Here is a 21,480-nt window from a genome sequence, read left to right as displayed (position 1 = left end):
TTTACATTTTATGATAATTTACATACCAAGGTTTATTAAGTTGGAGGATATTTATTCATAAAACTCAGCTTTTAAATGTAATGTACTTAATTATACATCAGATATCATTGCACTACTGCTGATGAATATTTCATCAGTGGCATTCTTGGCTGTCAAGATTCAGAGCAGTGGAAGAAAGGACAATCAATTAAAGGGAATTTATAAAATCCTTCCCTCAGAAAATGCCTGGTCAGGCTCAAGAGAAGAGTAGAAGTATTTCCAGGACATTTTGAGAGAAACCTATCCCAAAGGATCTATGAAAAATGTCGGATGCATAAGATGGCACCAATTGCAGAGGTCAGATACATCTGTTTCTTAAGTAGGGATGGCTTTTTAGCCTTGTCTGCAGTTGAGCAGTACTGTGATACCTAAATAAACACCCAGTTTTGTTTTGTTTAATTCTCTACTTGGAACACTGAATTATTTAGTATGTGTGTCTTAAGCTCCAAGATTTCTGTCATGTCATACCTCTAATAGTAGAAAGTTGGGTGCTGGGCAGGAATAGTCTGGTGAGGGATCTTGAAATTGAAAAAGACAGTTGATGAGGTCTATTTTTCTTAATCATGAAAATGTTTTCCCTCTACAAATTATGGAGCAGCTATCCTGGCTGACCTGTCACCCTTTTGGCTTTTGCTCTTCTTTTTTTAATATATTTATTTAATATTTCTCCCCAATTACATGTAAAAACAATTTATAACATTCATTTTTTAAAATTTTGAGTTCCAAATTCTATCCCTCCCTGCCCACTTCATTTAGAAAGCAAACAATTTGATATAGGTTATACATATGCAGTCATGCAAAACATTTTCACATTAGTCATATTCTGAAAGAAAACAAAAATTTAAAAAAAAACAAGAAAAATAGAGAAAGTAAAAACAGTATGCTTTGATCTGCGTTCATACTCCATCAGTTCTTTCTCTGGAGATGGATAGCATTTTTCATGTTAAGTCCTTCATAATTGTCTTGGCTCATTGTATCACGGAGAATAGCTAAGTCACCACAGTTGATCATTATACAATATTACTGTTACCATGTACAACGTTCATCTGGTTCTGTTCATTCCACTTTGCATCAATTGACGTAAATCTTTCCAGGTTTCTCTGAGAGCATCCTGCTTGTCATTTCTGGTAGTATTCCATCACAATCATGTACCACAACTTGTTCAGTCATGCCCCAATTAATGGGCATCCCCTCAATTTCCAATTCTTTGCCATCATTAAAAGAGCAGCTATAATACAAGTATGTCCTTTTTTGTTTAATTTTTTTTGGAATACAAACCTAGTGGTGCTATTACCAGGTCAAAGGCTATGCAAAGTTTTATAGCCCTTTGTTTTGCCCTTTTATCTAACAGTACTTGGTAGACACAAAATCAGTTAAAATGAGCTGAGTCACTAAAATAAATGAAAGCTTATATTGCTCAGGGTTTATGTTCCTAGATCATAGCTAGGAACTGTATTTGAGTATGAGACTTTTTACAGGGAAAAATACATAGCTCAATTTGAGACTGTTTTTACAGGTTAAGAAAACAATAATGAAATCAACCTTTATTTCATCAGAAAGCAGTTGAGAAAATACATCTCACTTTGTGAGACACAAACTCTTCCAGAGCTAGAGTTTGATGATAAAAGAAACTCCAAGGATATTCATAGGCCCATTCATTTACATAATTGTATCCCATGTCATGGACAGGAACTATATAGTAACATCTTTTTAACAAATAATTTTTATTGATATCTTTGGTTTTAATATATATCACTTATATGTCTCTCACATCCCTCTTCCTTCCCCCTCCCAGAGAAACATCCATTTTAATAAAGAATTTTTTTTAAAAAGAAAGAAAAAGAGAAGAGAAAAAAATTCAGTAAAAATAATTAACACATCAAACAGATGACAAACACAATATCCCACATCTGTCAAATATTGGGAAGACTGTCTTCTCATATCTCTTCTTTGGAGCGATTCTTGGTTTTTATAATTTCATAAAGTTGTTTTGATTGTTGTATGGTCCTTTACTTTTCACTTACATTGTTGCAGTTAATGTATGTAAAGTTTTCCTAGCTGTGCTTACTTCGGTATGTATCAGTTCATGTAAATCTATGCTTCTCTGTATTCCTTATGCTCATTGCTTCTTACAGCACTGTAATACTTTATTACATTCATGTACCACAATTTGTTTATTCATTCTTCAATCGATGGGCATCTATTCTGTTTCTAATTCTTTGCTACAGTAAAAAGTGCCACTAATAATGTTTTGATATATATGAATCCTTTCTTTTGGAAATGTCCTCTCTAGGGTATATGCCTAAAGTGGAATCTCTAGGTCTAGACATTGTGGCAATGTTGAAGGAGATGTGGAAAGATAGGTATACTAATGCATTTTTGGCAGAGCCATTAATAGGTACAACCATTCTGTCAGCCAACAGTCAGGCAAGAGTCAACAAACATTTATTAAGTGCCTGCTGTGTACTTAGCACCAAACTACCATTGATACAAAGAAAGCAATACGAAGAAAAGCAAAAGACAGTCACTGCTCTCAAGGGGTTATAGTCTAATGGGAGAAACAGCTTGAAAATAAGTTTGGTATAAACCAGATGTATTCAGGATAAATTAGAGCTAATCAACAGGCATAAGACACTTGCATTAAGGGGGACTAGGAAATGCCTGTTGTAGAAGGTGAGCTTTTAGCTGGGACTTGAAGGAAGCAAGGGAAGCCAGGAGACAAAGATGCAGAGGGAGAGAATTCCAGGCATAGGGGATAGCCAGTGAAGATGGCCAGAGTGGAACTGAGAGATGGAATGCCCTGTTTGAGGAACAGCAAGGAGGCCAGTGTCACTGAACCACAGAGGATGGGAGGGAGAGAGGCAAAGTATAAGAAGACTATAAAGGACAGGGCAGCTAGGTGGTGCAGTGGATAGAGCACTGGCCCTGGAGGCAATAGGACCTGAGTTCAAATGCGGCCTCAGACACACTTATTAGCTGTGTGACCCTGGGCAAGTCACTTAAACCCAATTGCCTCACAAAAAAAAAAAAGAAGAAGAAGACTAGAAAGGTAGGAGGGGCCCAGATTAGAAAGACAAGCCAAACAGAAGATATTCTAGAGGTGATAGGAAGCCATTGAAGTTTATTGAACAGGTGACTAGGATAGGAAGAGAGGCAGAGAACTTGGTGAAACCTAAACTTTAGAAAGATCAGTTTGAACATGACTAGTATGGAAGTGTTTTGCATGACCACACATGTATAACCTGTATCAAGTTGCTTGCCATCTTGATGAGGAGTGGGGAGGGAGGAAGGGAGAAAATTTTGAACCCAAAGTTTTAAAAACAAATGTTAAAAATTGTTTTCACATGGAACTGGGATATAAGATGTGCAGGCAATGGGGTATAGAAATCCATCCTGCCCTACAGGAAAATAGAAGAGGAAGGGGTTAAGAGAAGGGAGGGCAGATTAGGGGATGGGGTATTCAGAATGCAGGCCATCTTGGGGTGGGGGGAGGGATGAGATGGGGAGAAAATTTGGAACTCAAAATCTTGTGGAAGTGAATGTTGAAAACTAAACATAAATAAATTAATAAAATCTGAAGGAAAAAAAACAGTAGAAAAAAAGATGAGTTTGACAACTGAGTGAAAAATGGACTGGAGTAGAGAGAGATTTGAGGCAGGGAGACTAACTAGCAGCTATTGTGATGGTCCATGTGGGAGGTCTGCATCAGGGTGATGGCAGTGTCAGAGCCAAGAAAGAAGAAAGAGCTATTACAAAAGTAAAATCAGCAAGATTTGGTAAGAGATTTGATATTGGAGGTGAGAGAGAGGAATGAAGGATGATACCTAGGTTGTGAACCTGGGTGACCCGGAGGGTAGTAATGTGCTCGAAAGTATTAGGGAAATGAAGAGGTGAAGAGGGTTCTCGGAGAAAGATACCGAATTCAGTTTTGAATATATTGAGTTTAAGATGTCTGCAAAACATCCGTTTTGAGATGTTTGCATATTTTAAAAAATCAATAGATAAATGCTTTCTTGATGTCTTTTTTCTTTTACACCGTTTATTTCCCAATGACACCCCACTGCCATCAACAATAGTCCCCTTCCCTGTAACAGTTGAGTAAAACAAATACATTGGCCACATCTGGCAGTGTTTTCCTCATTTCACAACTATAATCCACCACCAATCCAACGTATAGAAAGGAGGGAAGTCTATTAAGTTTTGTCCTCTGAAGCTGCAATTGGTTACAGCACTGATCAGAGTTCTAAAGGGTTTTGAAGTACTGAAGTTCTTTCTGTGTCTTTTTTTCTTTATGTTAAGGGCATTATGTCCATTGTCCTCCTAATTCTGCTTACTTTGAGCTACATCCATTCAAACAAGTCAAGTCTTCCCAAGTTTCTCTGAATTCTTCTTATTCATTGTTTCCTACAGCACAATAGTATTCCATTACTTTCATACTCAGCAATTCATTCACCCACTTCCCAGTGATGGGTACTCACTGTGTTTCCCGATTTTTGTTATCACAAAAGCTGTTGTTCTGTGGGGATCTGGTAGTACAGAATTTAGGCTGGCTGTTTCAGCCAGGCTGGTAGCCTTGAGGAGTATAGGTCCTGGTGTGAGCCCAGCAGAAACTGGCACTCCTGGCTTTGTACTTGAACTTAGTGGGATAAATGTTATATAGAAATTGAGTTAAACTGTAAGTCTTATCCCTGTCCCCTCCCCAGGGACTGAAATGATGTATGGGGGGAATATTCTTTCTCTCTTGCCCAGAGTCTGAGATCGTATTTGAACCCAGGTCCTTCTGACTCCAGAGCCAGTGCTCTATCCACTATGCCACTATGCCCAAGGAGGAATAGACTCCTGAAGTGTTGGGAAATGTAAGTTTGTTCTTGTTATATTTTTGAAGTAAATATAGCTTTGTGAAAAAACAAACAAACAGAAAAGTGCTGTTGTAAATATGGGTCCTTTCCTTTCATCTTTGAACTCTTTGGGGTAGATTTTCTTTAGAGATGTTGCTGGGCCAAAGTTGTTTGACAAAGTTCAGTGACTTCCAGTATAGTTCCAAATTGTTTTCCAGAGCAGCTCCAATATCAGTACGTTAGTACACTTTCCCATAGTTCCTCCAACACTTATCATTTTCATCTTCTGCCATCTTTGCGCATCTGATGGGTATGAGGCAAAACCTCAGGGTTGTTTTAGTTGCATTTGTCTTATACTACTAGTAATTTGAAACAGTCATTAATATGATTGTTGATATTATATAACTGTATCTTGAAAGACCAGTATCTTGGAGCACAATGTGATTTTTAAAAAAGGACACTGGATTTGGAATCAGAAGACCCTATTTGAGTTCCAGCTTTATGACTTACTAGCTAAGGAAAAATCACTTTAACTCTCTAAGCCTCAATTTTCTCTTCTGTAAAAAGGGAATAATAATACTTGTAGAACCTATCTCATAGAGTTGTTATGAAGATCAAATAATATAATGTATGTAAGTAATCAAGATAGAAATTTGCTGCAGCGTTTTGGAAGTACTGTATAAGGCAAGTGTGGAATGAAATTTTTTTTAATGAAAACAGCCCATTGTCCTCTTATCATTCTGGGTAGGATTCCCTCGTGCCCTTTGACTATGCAATAATCCCTGAAAATTATTTCTGATAGAAGCATTCATACTCTAGAATGAGATCTCACATGTGATAGTATGATTTCTTCTTCCCAGGAGAGGCTGTTTGATATTATTGTCTTTCCTCTCTCTTTTAAGTCACAAGATCAGCAGTGGGTTTCTTTTTTTTTTTTTCTGGCTGTTGATGTCTTTTTTCTGGTTTATAGAGTAGTTTTCCATTCTCTTCCTGGGAACAAGATTGGGAAGTAGCCAGGCTGAGACAACATAGGGAGAGCTGTGGAAATTCTATGTTGGTTAATAAATGAAATTTAGGCCCCAGTTTTCCATCCCCAAGCAAATGGTATACATAGCAGGATATATTTCATCAAAGAAGGGAAGCTATAACCAGCAGAGGTAGAAACCATTTTTATCATTGGAATGATCCATTAGCTGATAGGAAGATGGGCTGAAAGGGCAGAAAAGTCATACTAGAAGACTGACCTAGTAATGGTCTGAAGAGAGGTGCCAGTGAAATGGAGGAAAGTAAGAGAAATTGTAGCTTAAGGATTCAGATGTTCATCTTTATGCTACTGTAGACATGCTTCTAATACAGATTTTTAGGAAATTCAAGGGAAAAAATGTTCTTCATCGCAAGTAAAACATAAGTCATCACAACATGGTAAAATTATTTTGCCTTCAACTCCAGAATCTCTCCTAGTGTGCCATCCAGACCTCTTCTCACATCTGGAGGGCTATGTTCAGTTTGGGGCACTATGTTTTGAAAAGAACATTTATACAGTGGAGAGTATCCAGAAGAGAGTGACTGAGATTGTGATGGGAACCTAGAGATCATGACCTACAAGGATTGGTTGAAGAAATTAAGCACAGAGAAGAGAAGATATAGGAGACCATAACAACTGCCTTTCAATAGTTGAAAGACTGTCACTGGGAAGAAATACTAAGTGTGTTTGCTTGGTCCCAGAAGACAGAAGTTGCAGGAGCAGATTTGGCTTCAGGTAAGGAGATATTAACAATTAGAATTATCTAAAAGTGCAAGAGGCTACCTCAGGAAGTAGAGGGTTCCCCCCCCCCCAGCAATCTTCAAGCAAAGGTTAGATGACTACTTCTGCATCCTGGGCTGTCTCTAATTGTCTTAATCAATGTCTGGCCACTGGACCCAGATGGCTCTGGAGGAGAAAGTGAGGCTGGTGACTTGGTGCAGCCGTCCCTCTCTCAAATCAAAGTCAATTGCAAGTCATGTCATCATCTCCCTAATTTCATGGTTCTTTCCCCAAAAGAAGGACAAAAAACCACAACCAAGCACTAGATGACCACTTTAACTTAACCTCTTGTTGAGAATGATAAAGAGTAGATTCTTATTCAAATGAGGATTAGGCTAGGTGGCCTTGGAAGTCCTTCTCAACTCTAGAGAATATATAATTCTGGGACATATGCAAATGCCTCCTACATGAATAAAACTAATAGCTCAAGTTTCCATAGTGCTTCCAAATTTACAAAGCTTTTTCCTCATAACCTTTTTGGGGAGGCAAAATAAGTCTTCTTTTATCCCCATTTTACAGATCAGCTAACTAACTTACCAAGGTAACATGCTTTGGAAGCAGACTTTGCCACCAGGGCTCCTGGTGGCACTTTCCATTATACCACACAGTCTAATAATGAAACCTTTCATGACTGCTCCATCCCACATTAGGGTCTTTCCCTTCTCTGAACTTCTAGAAATACACACACACACACACACACCACACACACACATATACACACATATATATATGTAAACATATGTATGTGTGTATGTATATATATAGGGTTAGGGGCATGGCACCTTCACAATCTCGAATCCAAGTAAAATTTTTTGGCCCTCCCTTTGCACCAGAGAAGAAGTTTGAATTATCATGGTATTGAAAGATAAAATATGTTGATATTATACAAATACTATACATATATTTTATGTCTAAATTTCTAAACATTTTCTGTGTTGTCTGTGGCTTCTGCAAAACTCCCCAAAAATTCCCATTTAATTTCTTATTCTGACCCATGATATATCGAAACTCTCAGATGGGGAAAGACATGATGTAAAAGGGATAACCATATACATACATATACATATATATATATATACACACACACACACACACACATATATGAGTTCTCATATGGCCTCAGACACTTGACACTTACTAGCTGTGTAACCCTGGGCAACTCACTTAAGCACATTGCCTAGCCAAAAAAAAAAAAAAGAAGAAGAAGAAGAAGAAGAAAAGAAAAAAGAAAAGAAAAACATCATGTACTGTTTTGTGGCATCTCTCAGACAAAATCATAGAATTTAGATAGAGCTAGATACAGCTAAAAAGGAAGTTAGAAATCTAGTCCTACTTCCTTATTTTGTAGAAGAGGAAATTGAGGCCCAGAGAAATTTAATGACTTGCCTGACATCCAATGGATAGTAAGCAACCGAGAAAGTTTAAAATTCTGGTCAGCAGATGCCAAATCCATTGTTCCTTCCACGTACCACCATTTCATACAACTATTTATAAAGACATTGAAAGGATCTGTGATTTTGTCCTCAGGGGGAATTCTCAATGTGGGAACGGTACCCAAAGCAGATTGCAACCCATTTATGACTAAGCAGCAGGTTCTAGGGAGTTGCTTTTATTCAGAGTGTGATACCATTAAACCTTCTCAAACTAAAAGAAAAAAGAATGGATTAAGACAAGGAGAGGTTTGAAATTTGGAGTAGGAGAAATAAAGGGGGAAGCATGACCTTAGCCCTTGATATATGTATCCAGATCTTGTCAGTTCATCGTTATAGGAACATCTACTGGAAGAAACTCTTTCTACCCATGCATCTAGGCAGTTTATAATCTCAGAGATTTCCCAGAGACACTGAGATATTAAATGACCTGCCTATGGTCACACAATTAGTATGTGGCAGAGACAAGAAAACGAATCTAGGTTTTCCTGATTCCAAGGCCAATCTGCTATCCACTACCCTGACTGTTGTTTCTCAAAATACTGTCTAAACATAAGCTACTATTGAGCATCAGGCTAATTTTTCATGTATTTTTTAATATAAAATTTTCAATGTATATATCTGAGAGTACCAGAGAGAGCTAATTGGTAGAACCAGCAACAGCTAGTCAGATATAAAATGCCAAAGATAAACAAGTGATATCTCCCTCTGAAGAGGAAAGATCCTTTCAAAAAAAAAAGTAGCATTTTCATCTTTAAGTAACTAGATTGTCTAAAGGTTTGTATGGATTCCCTATAGGGATGAGATGAGATACAATGTAGCCATTTTACCAGGCCTAGGGACACTTCTAGGCATCACAGTACAATCAGGGTTTAAGTTTATGTGTCACACAGAACCCTTCTGTTCTATGGATTTGCTTGTTTCTGTGCCTTTGCTGCCATTGCTGGGAGACGAAAAGGTTTCCAGCACCAGGGATATATGCAGGCTACCTGCCTACAAAACAGAAATTCCCTGTTAATTTGATCTTTTGTAGCTCGTTCCAAAAGCTGAGGGTCAATCAATAAGCAACTGGCATCGGAATCATTTGAATTGGCTGTGATAATAGGTTACATGCCATAGAGGCATTCCTAGGAATGGCTATTTTGGCTTTCTTTACCCAACTAAATCCTTGTTAAATAGAACATGGTGTATTGACTTTAGTGGATCTTTGATGGATAAATTTAGATGTAAAGATAAGGAGAACAAAGAATGAATGAAAAGGTCTCCATTTAAAGAAGATTTATCCAGGTTCGGGGTTGCTCAGTGGCCCTGCATACAACAGTTTCAGCTGAATAAGGGAGTTCAAAGCCAGACTACAAGAGGCTGAGTGGAGAGGGAGGAAAATGGAAGCAGTAGGGAAGAAAGGTGAATCTTTCTAAATGTTTAGCAGTGAAGAGAAAGGCAGAACTAGAAGAGCAATGTGAGGGGACAGCAGGGTTAGGAAACCATATCTTACTTTCACACTCGGAAAAGGAAAATGATGAAAAATCATGGTCCATGTTGTAAAATCCATACACATTCCACTTTTCACTTCCACTCTTTCCTGATAAAATAGTTCATTTCTGTTCATCTGAAGAAATTGTTACACTTAAAGGAAATAAATTTTTTAAAATGTGAGTAACATTTTGAACATTGGTTGAGGTGGGGGGAAGGGTATGATATCATTCAAACTCATCACTTATCCTCACAGCATCTATGGCAGGGGAAAATAGAAGTACCAGAATGATGCAAACAGTTCTATGAGCTCCTCTCCCTCCCTTCTGTCCTCTATCTTGTCTCTTCTTTCATTGTAGCCTATGAAAAGCCTATAATTAGGTGGTGGGATTATGACATCAGCAAGAATTTGGCCAATCTGCCAGAAGATAATTTGCATAGGACACTCCTACTAGTTCAAATGTAACCCAGTTATCTTGAGGAGAGTTGGAAGTGGAAATAGAATTCTCCCAATGAAAAAATGGGGAGGGAGGAGAATCACATAACAGGCAACTATTAGTATTGATATTGCTTTTATTGATAGAGTGATCAAAGTGTTATAATGCCTTAGGTGGTTTAAAGTGTCTCCCACTTTCAAAGAACTCTAGCATGTTAACTCATGTAATAACTCCTTAGCTATTTGATCTTTAAAAATGCTTTTTTAAAAAATGTGTAATTATTGCATATGGGGCAGCTAGGTGATGCAGTGGATAGAGTGCCAGGCCTGGAGTCAGCAAGACTCATTTTCCTGAGTTCAGATCTGAATTCAGACACTTACTAGCTGTGTGACCCTGGGCAAGTCACTTCACACTGTTTGCCTCAGTTTCCTCATCTATAAAATGAGCTGGAGAAGAAAATGGGAAATGACTCCAGTCTTTTTGCCAAGAAAAACTCAAATGGAGTCACGAAGAGTCAGACATGACTGAAAAATGGCTGAACAACAATTACTGCAGAGTAGAAAATTGAATCCTATTTAGATAATCTTCAAGTCCCTCATGACTCTCCCTTTGTCCATTTTCAGGTTGAAAGGAAAGGGGGCCTTTTAATTTCTAAGACTTGAATAATCCTTTTAGGAAAAATTTATATTTATTTAGACTATAGCATAGATTATAGCATAGAATCATCTATAATTAAAATTAGATATTTATCAAAGTAAATGAACTAGTAGCTTCCCTGGTAAAGGGCTCTAAAACTGATCTTTGTCTTACTTATCTGAGGGCTTGCTCATTTGCCAAATTTGATAAACCCCAGGAGGTTCCTCTTGCATTAGACTACATTTGTGCTGGGACCCCCTACAAAGAATAAAGTCAGTCATCCTGGTGGGATAATTCTGCCACTCTCTTGTGTCCAATAGGGTGCTCCAGTTTCTCTGCTGGAGGCCTGGACTACAGTATCTTAATTATACAAGTTTCATTCACCCATGCACCAGAATTATCTGAGATTAAAACAGATGTAGTAAAAGAGGAAGGAAAATGTTGTTCTGTAACCTACTGTCATATTCCTATCAATTTAAGACTGGAAATTTCTGTCAATGTCAACAAGAATTTTAAATGTGTTAAGCACCTAATATATACAGAGCATTGTACTGGTCCTGGGAAGATAGAAAAATTAGATAAGATGTGATCATTGGGCTGGTGAAGTTTACAGTATAGTAGGGGAATAGGCACACACACAAATAAGTATACTGCAAAGTGATACATGAAAAGTAAATAAAAAATATTGAAACCAAGTCCTACTTGAGAATCATGTGAAGAAGGGTTCATTACTCACTGGAGGATCAAGGAAAGCTTCATGGAGAAGGTGGCATTAAAAGATAGATATGATTTCTTTCTTTCTTGGCAAGGTAATCAGGGTTAAGTGACTTGCCTAGAGTCACACAGCTAGTAAGTGTTAGAGGTCAGATTTGAACCCAAGTCCTCTTGACTCTAGGGCTGGTGTCCTATCCACTGTGCCACCTAGCTGCCCCAGATGGACAGGATTTATGCGGGTAGTAATGGGTGTGAAGTGGGGGTACACCTTTCTGATTATAGACAATGGGTTGAGCAAAATCATAGAGGAAGGGGACATACCATGGGGACATGTATGTGGGAGAGCAAGTAGTCCAATGTGGCTGGAGTGTAAACTGTGTGGAGTGAAGTAATATGAGCTAAAGCTCTAAATGTAGGCTCCTGCCAGTTTATGGAGATCCCCAAATGCCAGGCTAAAGAGTTTGAATTTTTCTCAGCAGGCAACAGGGTTTGATTTTGAACTGAGGGGTGACATGACGTGATCAGATATGTGTGAAAAAGGAAGGTTAATTTGGCAGTATATGAAGGAAAAGTATTATAATAATACAGTGAAAATTTGAATTTTTTTCAGTAGGCAAGAAGGAGTCATTGAGAAGTTTTGAACAAGACTGACATGATATGATCATATATGTGGGGAAAAACATGTTAGTCTGACAACAGTATAAAGGGAGATGTTGCAATAATCCAGAAATTATTAGGTGATAACGAGAACCTGTTTTAGGATAGCGGCAGTAGCAATGGAGAGGGATGACACACACAAGAGATTTTGGGGAGACAGAACTAATAGGACTTGGCAACTGGAGGTTAGGGAGAGAGGAAAATAAAATATAATGCCCAAGTTTCAGACAAGGAATACTATTAGAAATAGGACAAAAGTGGCGCAGTCGATAGAGAACCGGCCCTGGAGTCAGGAGGACTTGAGTTCAAATCCAGCCTCAGACCCATAACACTTACTAGCTGTGTGACCCTGGGCAAGTCACTTAACCCCATTGTCTAGCCAAAGGAAAAAGAAATAGGACAAAGGCACAGGTTGGGGTGGGGGAAGAGAATTGGTTCTGTTTTATCTTAAATATCAAATCACAGCCTGCACCTGCTTTTTCCTCAAAGAAAATTAGAACAAAAAACCGATTTCAAATTTTCAATTATCTAAAAGTAATCTCAGTCCCATTTACCAGGGGTACTCATGACTCTACTCTGAATAATAAAAATTTGCCATCAGCTTCAAACAGATGGCTATAAGTCACATATGTCTTTACACTGACTTTCTATCCAAATTCTCTGGCTATAGATGTCTGTGCTGTAATCTGATAACAGAATTCAGAAATATGTAGGGACACATTTGAACTTCTGGGGATTTGACCACTGGAATGGAATGTGCAGGCCATTTGACAGTCTTTATGCCATAAGGTTGAGTATCATTCATTACTCTGAATTACCAAATTCTATTGGCCTACAGTTGTTGCTGCTGCTGCTGCTGTTGTTTTATACTGACCTGAATTTTAGGTCAGACCTAAGATTGACAGTAAATTGGAAATTTAGCTGTTCCTCTGAGTATGAAAGTTTATTCAAATCAAGCTTAAGGTTAATCTGAGTACAATACAGAAAAGTGCTAAAAATGATAACATCTTTTCTTTCTATGGATTCAGCTGTGATGCGAACAACTTTTTTGTGATTGTTGTTCCAGAATCAGTCCACTCCATTGTGATTCTGTTAGACAAACTTCTTTGACGTTTGTAATTTTTGCAGTCTTCCAGAGGAAGATATGCAAATGACTTGTCTAGCAACCTGACAACATAGGAAGTTCTCTCTCTGGTTTTGTGACAGTTATCCAAGTTTGCTACTCGTCCATGTGGTACATGCTTTTGTGGTGGCTGACTCTTCTTTGCAGTTGCTTATCTGTCCTACAGACACATTGCTTCCTCCAAGTAGAATGGAAACACTTTGAAGGAAAGGAAGTTTTCCCTCTCTCTCTTCCTTCCTTCTTTTCTTTTCTTTCATTCCCTTTCTATCCCTGGCACCTATCACAATGCCAGGTGCTGAACAATAGCCAGCATGCTTAATAAATATTTGTTGATTTGAATGGAATCCTTCCTGTCATTCTCATATTCTGAGAGGAAGGTGAGTCCATACTCATCACTTAGAAACCTGCGGCAGAATCACTCTCTGTGTGACCCTTGAGGACTCTAGTTTGAATAACTCAGTGGGCTTTGACGGAAAGAGATTTCTTCTCACACCTTGCAAAGAGTCATTACAAATAGGCATTAGCCATTTGCCAGGTCGTCTCAATCTTAAATGACTGAAACCTTTGTAAATCTCTGGGGACAAGTTAAAGGTTCACCCACAGGCTGTTTTCAAAGCCAGAAATTCACTCGAGTTTGAACGGATCTGTTTGGGTTGCCCAGATTCCTCTCAGGACTCTCCGCCTAGCATGAAGCAGAGGATGTAGAGACAGTGAGTGGCCTTCAACCCTCTCCAGGTCTCCAGAAGAAGCTCGATATCATGGTTTAAGTGGTCTAATTTGCAAAGTCGAGGTGGGAGGGGGAGGCGAGGGGGAGGCAGGTGTGGCAAAGACCAGTGTATGAATGGGAGAATGTTCCAAGTGATTGCCTCGCTGGCGGGTGGGAGACGTAGGGTCGCTCTCCCGAGGAGGTGACGGGCGCACCCAGACGCTTCCCGCCACCCTCCCTTCCCCGCTCCCCGAAGCCTTCTCTCTGCATTGCTAAAACGCAGCAGCATCGCCCTCCAGCCCACTCCGGGGGGAAATGCACAGTGCAACCAACCCTCCAACGTGCCTGGGCTACGCCCCCTCGGCCTGCCGCCCGGTTATTGGCCGCGCGTCGATGTCACTCGACGTCCTAGTTTGCCATCCCCTCCTGGGCTGAGGAAGACGGGCGGGGTAGGTTGTGCGCGCCGCTCTCCAGCTCTGGCAGCTGTGCCTTTGCAGCAGGCTCAGGGCGGGTAGAGAGGGAGAGGGCGGGGGAAGAGGGAAAGGGAGCGAGAGCTGGGCACTCTGCGGGCGAGGCGCTGGCCGCTCCATGCGGGGAGGGGCGCAGCCGGGCAGGCCAGGGCTGGGGGGCTGTGGCCGGCGCCGAGGGCAGCCAAGGAGGATCTGCCCGGCTGGCTGCCCCATGCCATGCCCTACCTCTCCCAGGCGAGGCAGCGGGCGGGGAAGGATGCGCCGCCGTCCACTGCAGTTTGCAGTCCAGCTTTCCCTCTTGCAGCCCATGCCCTGAAGCAGAAAGTTTTGGGACCGTGGTCTTCCATCCTTCTTCCCCTCCAATGACTTTGCCCAAGGACTTCTGCTGCCCAGCGCTGACTGAGACCTGGCATCTGGTACCCAGATCAGAATGAATTGCTCCAGGCAGTGACCAAGGTTCCCTTATTCCTTCAGCACCCCCTTCTTTTTTCTTTAAATTTCAATCTTTTTGTTTTTTAAAACTCACTGCTCCTTTTCTGGGTGGGAAGGAGGGAGAACAGTTCTCCCTTAAGAGGCAGCGCTGGAAGGGACAGATCCCCAAACCGACCCATATTCACCATGAAGAGGTGCAAGTCTGACGAACTGCAGCAACAGCAGGAGGAGGATGGAGCCGGGCTGGAAGATGCTGCTTGCCACCTGCCGGGCCCGGACTTGAAACCTGGAGAGGTCACGAGTGCAAATCCTGCTGTGGCCCCAGCGACTCCAGATGCAGGTGCTGCCATGGCCCCCAACCCTGGCGCTAGAAGCAAGCCTCCGGATTTAAAGGTGAGCCTAGATTCTCCCTCTCCCTCCCTTTCTTGTCCTCAGGTCAACTAGAAACTGGAGGTGAAAGTGGAGAGGGAAGTTGAGGTCAGGGATCAGAGGTGAGCTACTGGTTTGAATCATAGATCATTAAATATTAAGAGTTGGAAAGGGCCTTTTAGGAATCATCTAGACTTCATCTTCCAAATGAGGAAACTGAGGCCCGGAAAAGGAAAATGATTTGCCCAAGGGCCCTGCCATACAGCTTAGGCATCAAGCCTCAGCTTTGTTTCCCCTGGCTATACATCAGACATTCTAGTGACTCACCCAGAGAGGAGGATCCCTGACATCATGTGTGAAGTACTTTTAGCTCCTTAGCAGCAAATACACTGGAGAAATTAAAAGTGTTAACATTGTCATAATTATCTCTTTTGGGCTGAGAGAAGAGGGGAGAGGAGAAGAGATAGGATTTGGGAATAATAATTAAAGACCAGCAGTCCATTCTTGAGCCCCCCTTCCCCCCCCAGTGACTTTGGAACTGATACCCTGGAGCTCAGTTTGCCCACCTGTGAAATGGGAGAAAGGAACATCTTGCCATTAGGTGGAGCCAGAGGCTAAGCTGGTGCTTGGAGATCCCTGATGTGATTGGGTAACAGACAGGTGGCGCAAGTGGTTCTTGGGAGGCTTCAGGGACTCGGTTCAAGTTGCACACATGCTGAGTGAGGAGCCCAGGACTGGAACTAAAGGAAAGATGTGTGTGCAATTAGCAGTCGTTAGCTTCAGGCCCGAGGTCCTTGGGACTGTTTCTCTAGTACTGAGTACTAATAACAGTGTGGCTAACAGCAATAATCAATAATAACGTGCCTTTAAGAAAGAGTGCCCCTCAGGGATGACAGGCACTGGCTTGTTCTCATCTTACTGAGGGATGTTGGGTTCTGGAAGAACTTAAGCATTGTGGAGACTGATGCTTCAGGGAGATAGCTTCTCTCACGGGGGTGCAGGGCCTGGGCTAGGAAAGAACAGAGGAATCAGTTACTTTAAATAAAGCCTGTAACCTATGGCAGCAGCCACTGAGGAGCTCTCCAGCAAAACCCAATGACACTCCTTATCTTGTGTGAGAGGACTGAAGTCAGAAAACTCTGGGGTAGAGGTGAGTATATTTAGAAACCAGTTCTCTTACCTGTATGTTACCTTTCTGCTTTTCTTTTGGGGGCGAGGGACGGGTAACAACAGGGTTGCTAACTTCATGTTGAATTGACTACTTAAAGAGAGAAGGAAAAACCTAATTGTTGTCAGCAGGAGGAATGGAGGGCAGACTGCAGGCAAGACCTCCTTAGGATTTGGGGCATATTTTTTTGGAAAAGGGTTTCAGCTGACCCACCCTTCATCTTAGCCTTTCCAGTGGCCTGATGACAGCCATATCCCAAAGTAGGATAGGTTTTAGATGGGGATGTTAGGATAAAGTCACAATCCAAAGGAAGCTGGAACCCTTGCTGCATAGCTCAGTAACCTTTTGCTCCTTTAATCCTAGTAAATAAACAACATTCTAAAATGGCCTTTTATTGACAATATGAGTAAGGTAAATGCCATCCTACAACCATAGGCTTCCTACTCCTTCTCTGCTGATCCAGAGGAGCCTGGCCCACTCTGCTTTCACAGACTTTCTTTCCTCAGCATTTCAAACTGAGAGAACCCTGTTTCCTTGCTGACAGTAAGAAACCCTCCTCATACCCTTAAGACAGCTTTGGAAATATCCGGTTGTCCAGGGCCAGCAACACTAGCCCAAGGGCACATAGTAAAGACTGCCAATTTCATTCATTTTATTCTGGTTATTATCTTCCTGGCAGAGAGTGAACTGATAACAGTGAGTGGGCAGTCTAATATTTTGTACTTATCAACAAGGCAGTCTTATGGCGACTTGTACCTCTTCTATCCACCCACATCTTCCCTAGCTCTCTGGCTGTTACTTTGCCATCCTCTCTAGTGACAGATGCATCAGCAGTTCTGTCCTTAGTATTAGCTGCAGTACTCCCTAGAGCAAGAATTTGTTTTGGGTGTGGAATAGAGGATGGGGGAGAGGGGGTGGGAGCCACTCAGGAAAACTACTACTGAGGTTGGTCCCAGCAGATTGGACTTGAGCCGTGAGCAGGCCAGATAAGACCCAAGCACCACTTACCTAGTGGGATCAAGAGAGGCAAGTGGACGATGCCTTTTCCTGTTTATCTCTGACCCTGTCATCACAACATGTTTACAGCTCTGTGCAATGACTGAACTTGGAATTGGGGCTGCCGATTTCTTACCTGAATTCTGTTTTTGATTTGCTATGTGATCATGGACAAGTTACAACTTCTCTGGTCCTTTTGTCCCTAGGTAAAGGGGCAAGGAATACTGATGGACTAGATTTAAAGCTCTGGAAACACTGTGCCCAAGTTTGCTTCCCAGAGATAGAGCTGGAGTAGTAGGGCAAGCTGCGAGGTGGGGTGGGGGGAGAAGAATTCATCATTAATCTAGGAATTCTGTTGGGTTTGACTCATTTCAGACCCAGTGATGAAAATGAAAGGAAGTTGATTTCATTTTTTTTTACCTTCTCACATGCCTTTTGTGAAGCCAGACTGACAGTTTGGTTCCAAACTTTTCTGATGAGCATCTATGTCTCTACTCCATTTTTTTTCAAGTGACACAGTTCTGAGTTGTGATAGATTTTCAAACATCTTGCAAAAGATGCTGAAAGATCATGTCCAAGGCACCCTCATTGGGGTGTGTTTTGGCTTTTGTCAGAAAGATTTGGATGACATTCCACTAGAGTCTTCTCCTAACTCTGAGTTCTGTAGACACTGGTGACCCAGCGGAAGGTTTCTTTAGCTGGAGGTAGGGTGATGGAGTGGAGGGGTGCTCTGGGCTTAAATTCAACTTTGGATTCCTTGATGTGTGTGACCTTGGGTAAATCACTTGATTTCTCTGAGTCTCAGTTTTTTCCTCCGGCAGAGGGGCATAGTAGTACCCATCCCATATCCCTCACAGGGTTGTTTTAAGACTCAAATGTACTGTATTCAGAGTGTTTGGTAAGCCTTAAAGCACTCTATAAATGTTAGCTCTTACTATTTTCTTTTGATTCTGTGTCTCCCCATTCCTTAATTCCTCATTCTTTTATAGTTCAATTCTAATGGGAAAGACTCCAGTCTATGATTATGGGCGGGGGAAAAAAGTCAAGCAATAATTTTAAAAGATAATAATATGAGGGGGGAGGGAATAAACATTTTTATAGCACATACCTTACAAATATTAGCTCAATTTGTCCTCATAACAATCCTGAGAGATGGGTACTATTATTATTCCCACTTTACAGTTGAGGGAACTGAGGCAAACAGGTTAAATGACTTGCCCAGGGTTACACAACTATTAAGTATCTGAGGCCAGTTTTGAACACAGGTCTTCCTGACTCTAGGCCCAATCTCTATCCACTGTACCACCTGTCTGCCTCAATGCGCTAATGTAACTGGGAAACTACCTTTGGAGGGTCATCGTCATTGATGTGGACCTGTCTGCAAATATTTCAGTATTTTTTGCAGCTATTTCATGTTCAGGGTGTCCCAAAAGTTTTAGTGCAGTTTTAAGCTTAAAACTACACTAAGGCTGTGGCATCTAGCCAACAACACCTGAGTACAGCAGGAACTAGATTAAAATGTAATTGGGAAATGTTTCACAAAATAAACAAAAATACAATACAGCATAATGTTAATTTCTGGTTTTCTAAGTCAGTATGTAGCCTGAAGGGAGTTTGGTGGTCCCCATTTCTATTTGACATCAGTGATCTAGGACTTCACAGAGAGATTTGGCAGAGCCCAAAGGACACAGGCACACCCCAGCAGTAAAGAAAGCTTTGTTCCAGGAGAGATCAAAGTTTGGCACTCTTTCTTCTCTCTCTCTCTCTCTCTCTCTCTCTCTCTCTCTCTCTCTCTCTCTCTCTCTCTCTCCTTCCTCTTCCCCCCACCCCCCCATTAGCAGCTGAAGTGATGAGAAGCAGAAACAGACTCAGGGCACATGGGCCTGTTTAAAAATACAGTGGTGATAGATGTTTCTGAGGTTTGTGGCATAGTGACTAATTCCACACTGGGTGCAAGAGAGGTTGTTCCTTCCTGAGACATTTTAGAGGTGCTACTCTAGGCCCCCACAAGGTAAAAAGTATTCTGGGCTGTTGGTACCCATCCCTCTGGCAGAAATACAAAATGTCCCAAAAATCTTGGTGCGATTATAATCTTTAATAGTTTAAAAGTTCACTAGGGCTTTTGGAATACCCTGTATTTGTGAGATTCTTCCATAAAGAAAGAGAAAGAAACCTTTTTGATTCACATTCCTGATTATGGATGAATTTTTTTGAAGTGAAAATTTTTATATTTTTTTCCAATTACTTGTAAAAAAATTTTTTTTAACATTTGTTTTTTAAAATTTTGAAATCCAAATTCTCTCCTTTTCTCCCTCCCCTTCCCCCTCCTTGAGAGGGCAAACAGTGTGGTATAGATTATACATGTGCAGATATGCAAAACATTTTATGGATGAATTTAAACCCCAGTCTCAGCCTACCCACTCAGCTGCCTTTCAGTATGTTGTCTTTTTTCTTCCATCCATACTAACATTCATTAGAGTCTTTCTTTGGCTCAGAGCAGAGGACAGAAAACATGGTAAGAAGCGGCACCTCTCAGGGAATTCCTAATAAGATCTTTTAGGCTCTTTACCCATGTTTGATCACAAGTCCTGTTCATGTACATAAATGTTTTGGCACTCATTGCATAGACTATATTAACTCTATTGTCTAGTGAAAACATCATTAGAGAACTTTGGGCCTAGATTATATTTCTAGCTTTGTCCCTAATTTATTTTGTCTTTGAGCGTGTCCTTTAATCTCTCTGTGTCTCAGTAGCTCCATCTATAAAATGGGAAAGATACTGCTATACAATTCAGATGGATGCAGTGGGAAACAAAGAATCATCTTGGGGTCGCAAGAAAAAGCCTATGGAAATCTGAGGTATGGGAGTTAATGGTCATCAGATTTCAGAAATGAAAGATATTATCTAGACTAGCTCCTTCCAGCTATAAATGAGGAAACTGAGGCACAGTGGTAAAGTGACTTTCCCAATGTCTTACCACTAATCCTTAGAGAGAGCCAAGACTATAAACCAGGTTTCCCGATGCCTCCCTTCTTTCCTATGTACCAGCGCTGTCTCTGTTCATCATTCATTCCAACAGGTACAAGTAGATAACACCAAGCAAGGCAGCGTGTGTGTGTGTGTGTGTGTGTGTGTGTGTGTGTGTGTGTGTGTGTGTGTGTGTATGTCTCTGTGTGTGTATGTCCTGGGCTTTGTGGCACCAAAATGAGTCTGAATTTGATGAGATTATGTGTAGAAAAGCATTTTGTGATTGTAAAGTGACACATAGATGTGAGTAACTATCATGATCATTATTAGTGTCTTCATGTGGTCCTGGAAAAGCCTTTGATATTAGTATTTTCAGGCATGGACGATTCTCTTCATCGACATAAACTGATGACAAGGTTGGGTTGCTGGGGGGGGGGGTCAATGCTAGGCTGCTTCCAGAATGGGGCAGATCAGTAAGGAAATGGATAATTCAAAGTAGTCCACAATATTTACTGACCATTTGTGTGTGAGGATCACTAGGCTCTGGGCTATAGGAAGATAAGAAGGAGAAGGAGGAGGTGGTGGCTTGAGACTGACACCCCCCCCCCTTCAGGCATTCTCAGTGCAATAGGAGAAAGAATATATGTTTATGAAAAATAAATTAGACTATGTAAGTATAAATAACCTGTTGTAGCTTATTATGGGGACCTCAGGACATCAAGAATGAAACATAAGTGGGGTTAACTACAGAAACTTTTCTGATAGAAGGAAGATTGGTTTTAGATTTTGAATGAGTGAAGGGATCCAGCTGAGCATGAAAGCACATGCCAGTAGTCCCTGATGCTGCAGAAGTGGAGACTGAGGCTGGTGGATTGCTTGAGTTCAGGAGTTCTGAGTTTCAGTAGGGCTAAAGCCAGTAAAGTGTCTGTCCTAAGTCCTACAACAAGACATTGAGCTCCCTGGAGCAAAGGGCCATCAGGCTGCCTGAGGATGGGGCAGAACAGCCGAGGTCTGACAGGTATGGGACTCAGCAGTGTTGGGATAAGGCCAGTGAGTTGCTGCTGCATTTCCAGCCTGGGCAAAATAGGGAAACCCAGTCTCAAAAAAAAGAAAGAAAGAAAGAAAGAAAGAAAGAAAGAAAGAAAGAAAGAAAGAAAGAAAGAAAGAAAGAAAGAAAGAAAGAAAGAAAGAAAGAAAGAAAGAAAGAAAGAAAGAAAGAA

The 21,480-nt window shown here is 41.0% G+C and overlaps 2 protein-coding genes across 4 annotated transcripts in view; one reads left to right on the top strand and one right to left on the bottom strand.

Annotated features, from left to right (window-relative positions):
• DSTYK (dual serine/threonine and tyrosine protein kinase) overlaps window positions 1–14,127 on the bottom strand; it is a 79,541-nt gene extending 65,414 nt beyond the window's left edge. Inside the window, exon 1 of the mRNA XM_021003242.2 lies at window positions 14,018–14,127. Coding sequence (XP_020858901.2) covers window positions 14,018–14,127 — 110 coding nt within the window. The remainder of the gene's footprint in view (window positions 1–14,017) is intronic.
• A 249-nt stretch (window positions 14,128–14,376) lies between these two features.
• The window catches only part of TMCC2 (transmembrane and coiled-coil domain family 2), a 62,171-nt gene continuing 55,067 nt past the window's right edge, over window positions 14,377–21,480 (top strand). Inside the window, exon 1 of one of the 3 annotated variants that reach the window (XM_078156379.1) lies at window positions 14,377–15,152. In XM_078156379.1, coding sequence (XP_078012505.1) covers window positions 14,946–15,152 — 207 coding nt within the window. In that variant the 5' untranslated portion in view covers window positions 14,377–14,945. Of the gene's footprint in view, window positions 15,153–15,862; window positions 16,279–21,480 lie in introns of those variants that run through there. The other 2 variants (XM_021003044.2, XM_021003045.2) reach the window with 2 other exon arrangements.

The sequence above is a fragment of the Phascolarctos cinereus genome, unplaced genomic scaffold, assembly GCF_003287225.1.
Source record: "Phascolarctos cinereus isolate Bilbo 61053 unplaced genomic scaffold, phaCin_HiC Scaffold_5;HRSCAF=322, whole genome shotgun sequence".
Classification (NCBI taxonomy): Eukaryota; Metazoa; Chordata; class Mammalia; order Diprotodontia; family Phascolarctidae; genus Phascolarctos; species Phascolarctos cinereus.
The sequence above is the reverse complement of the archived record's forward strand: the minus strand, read 5'-3'. Positions and strand labels throughout refer to the sequence as shown.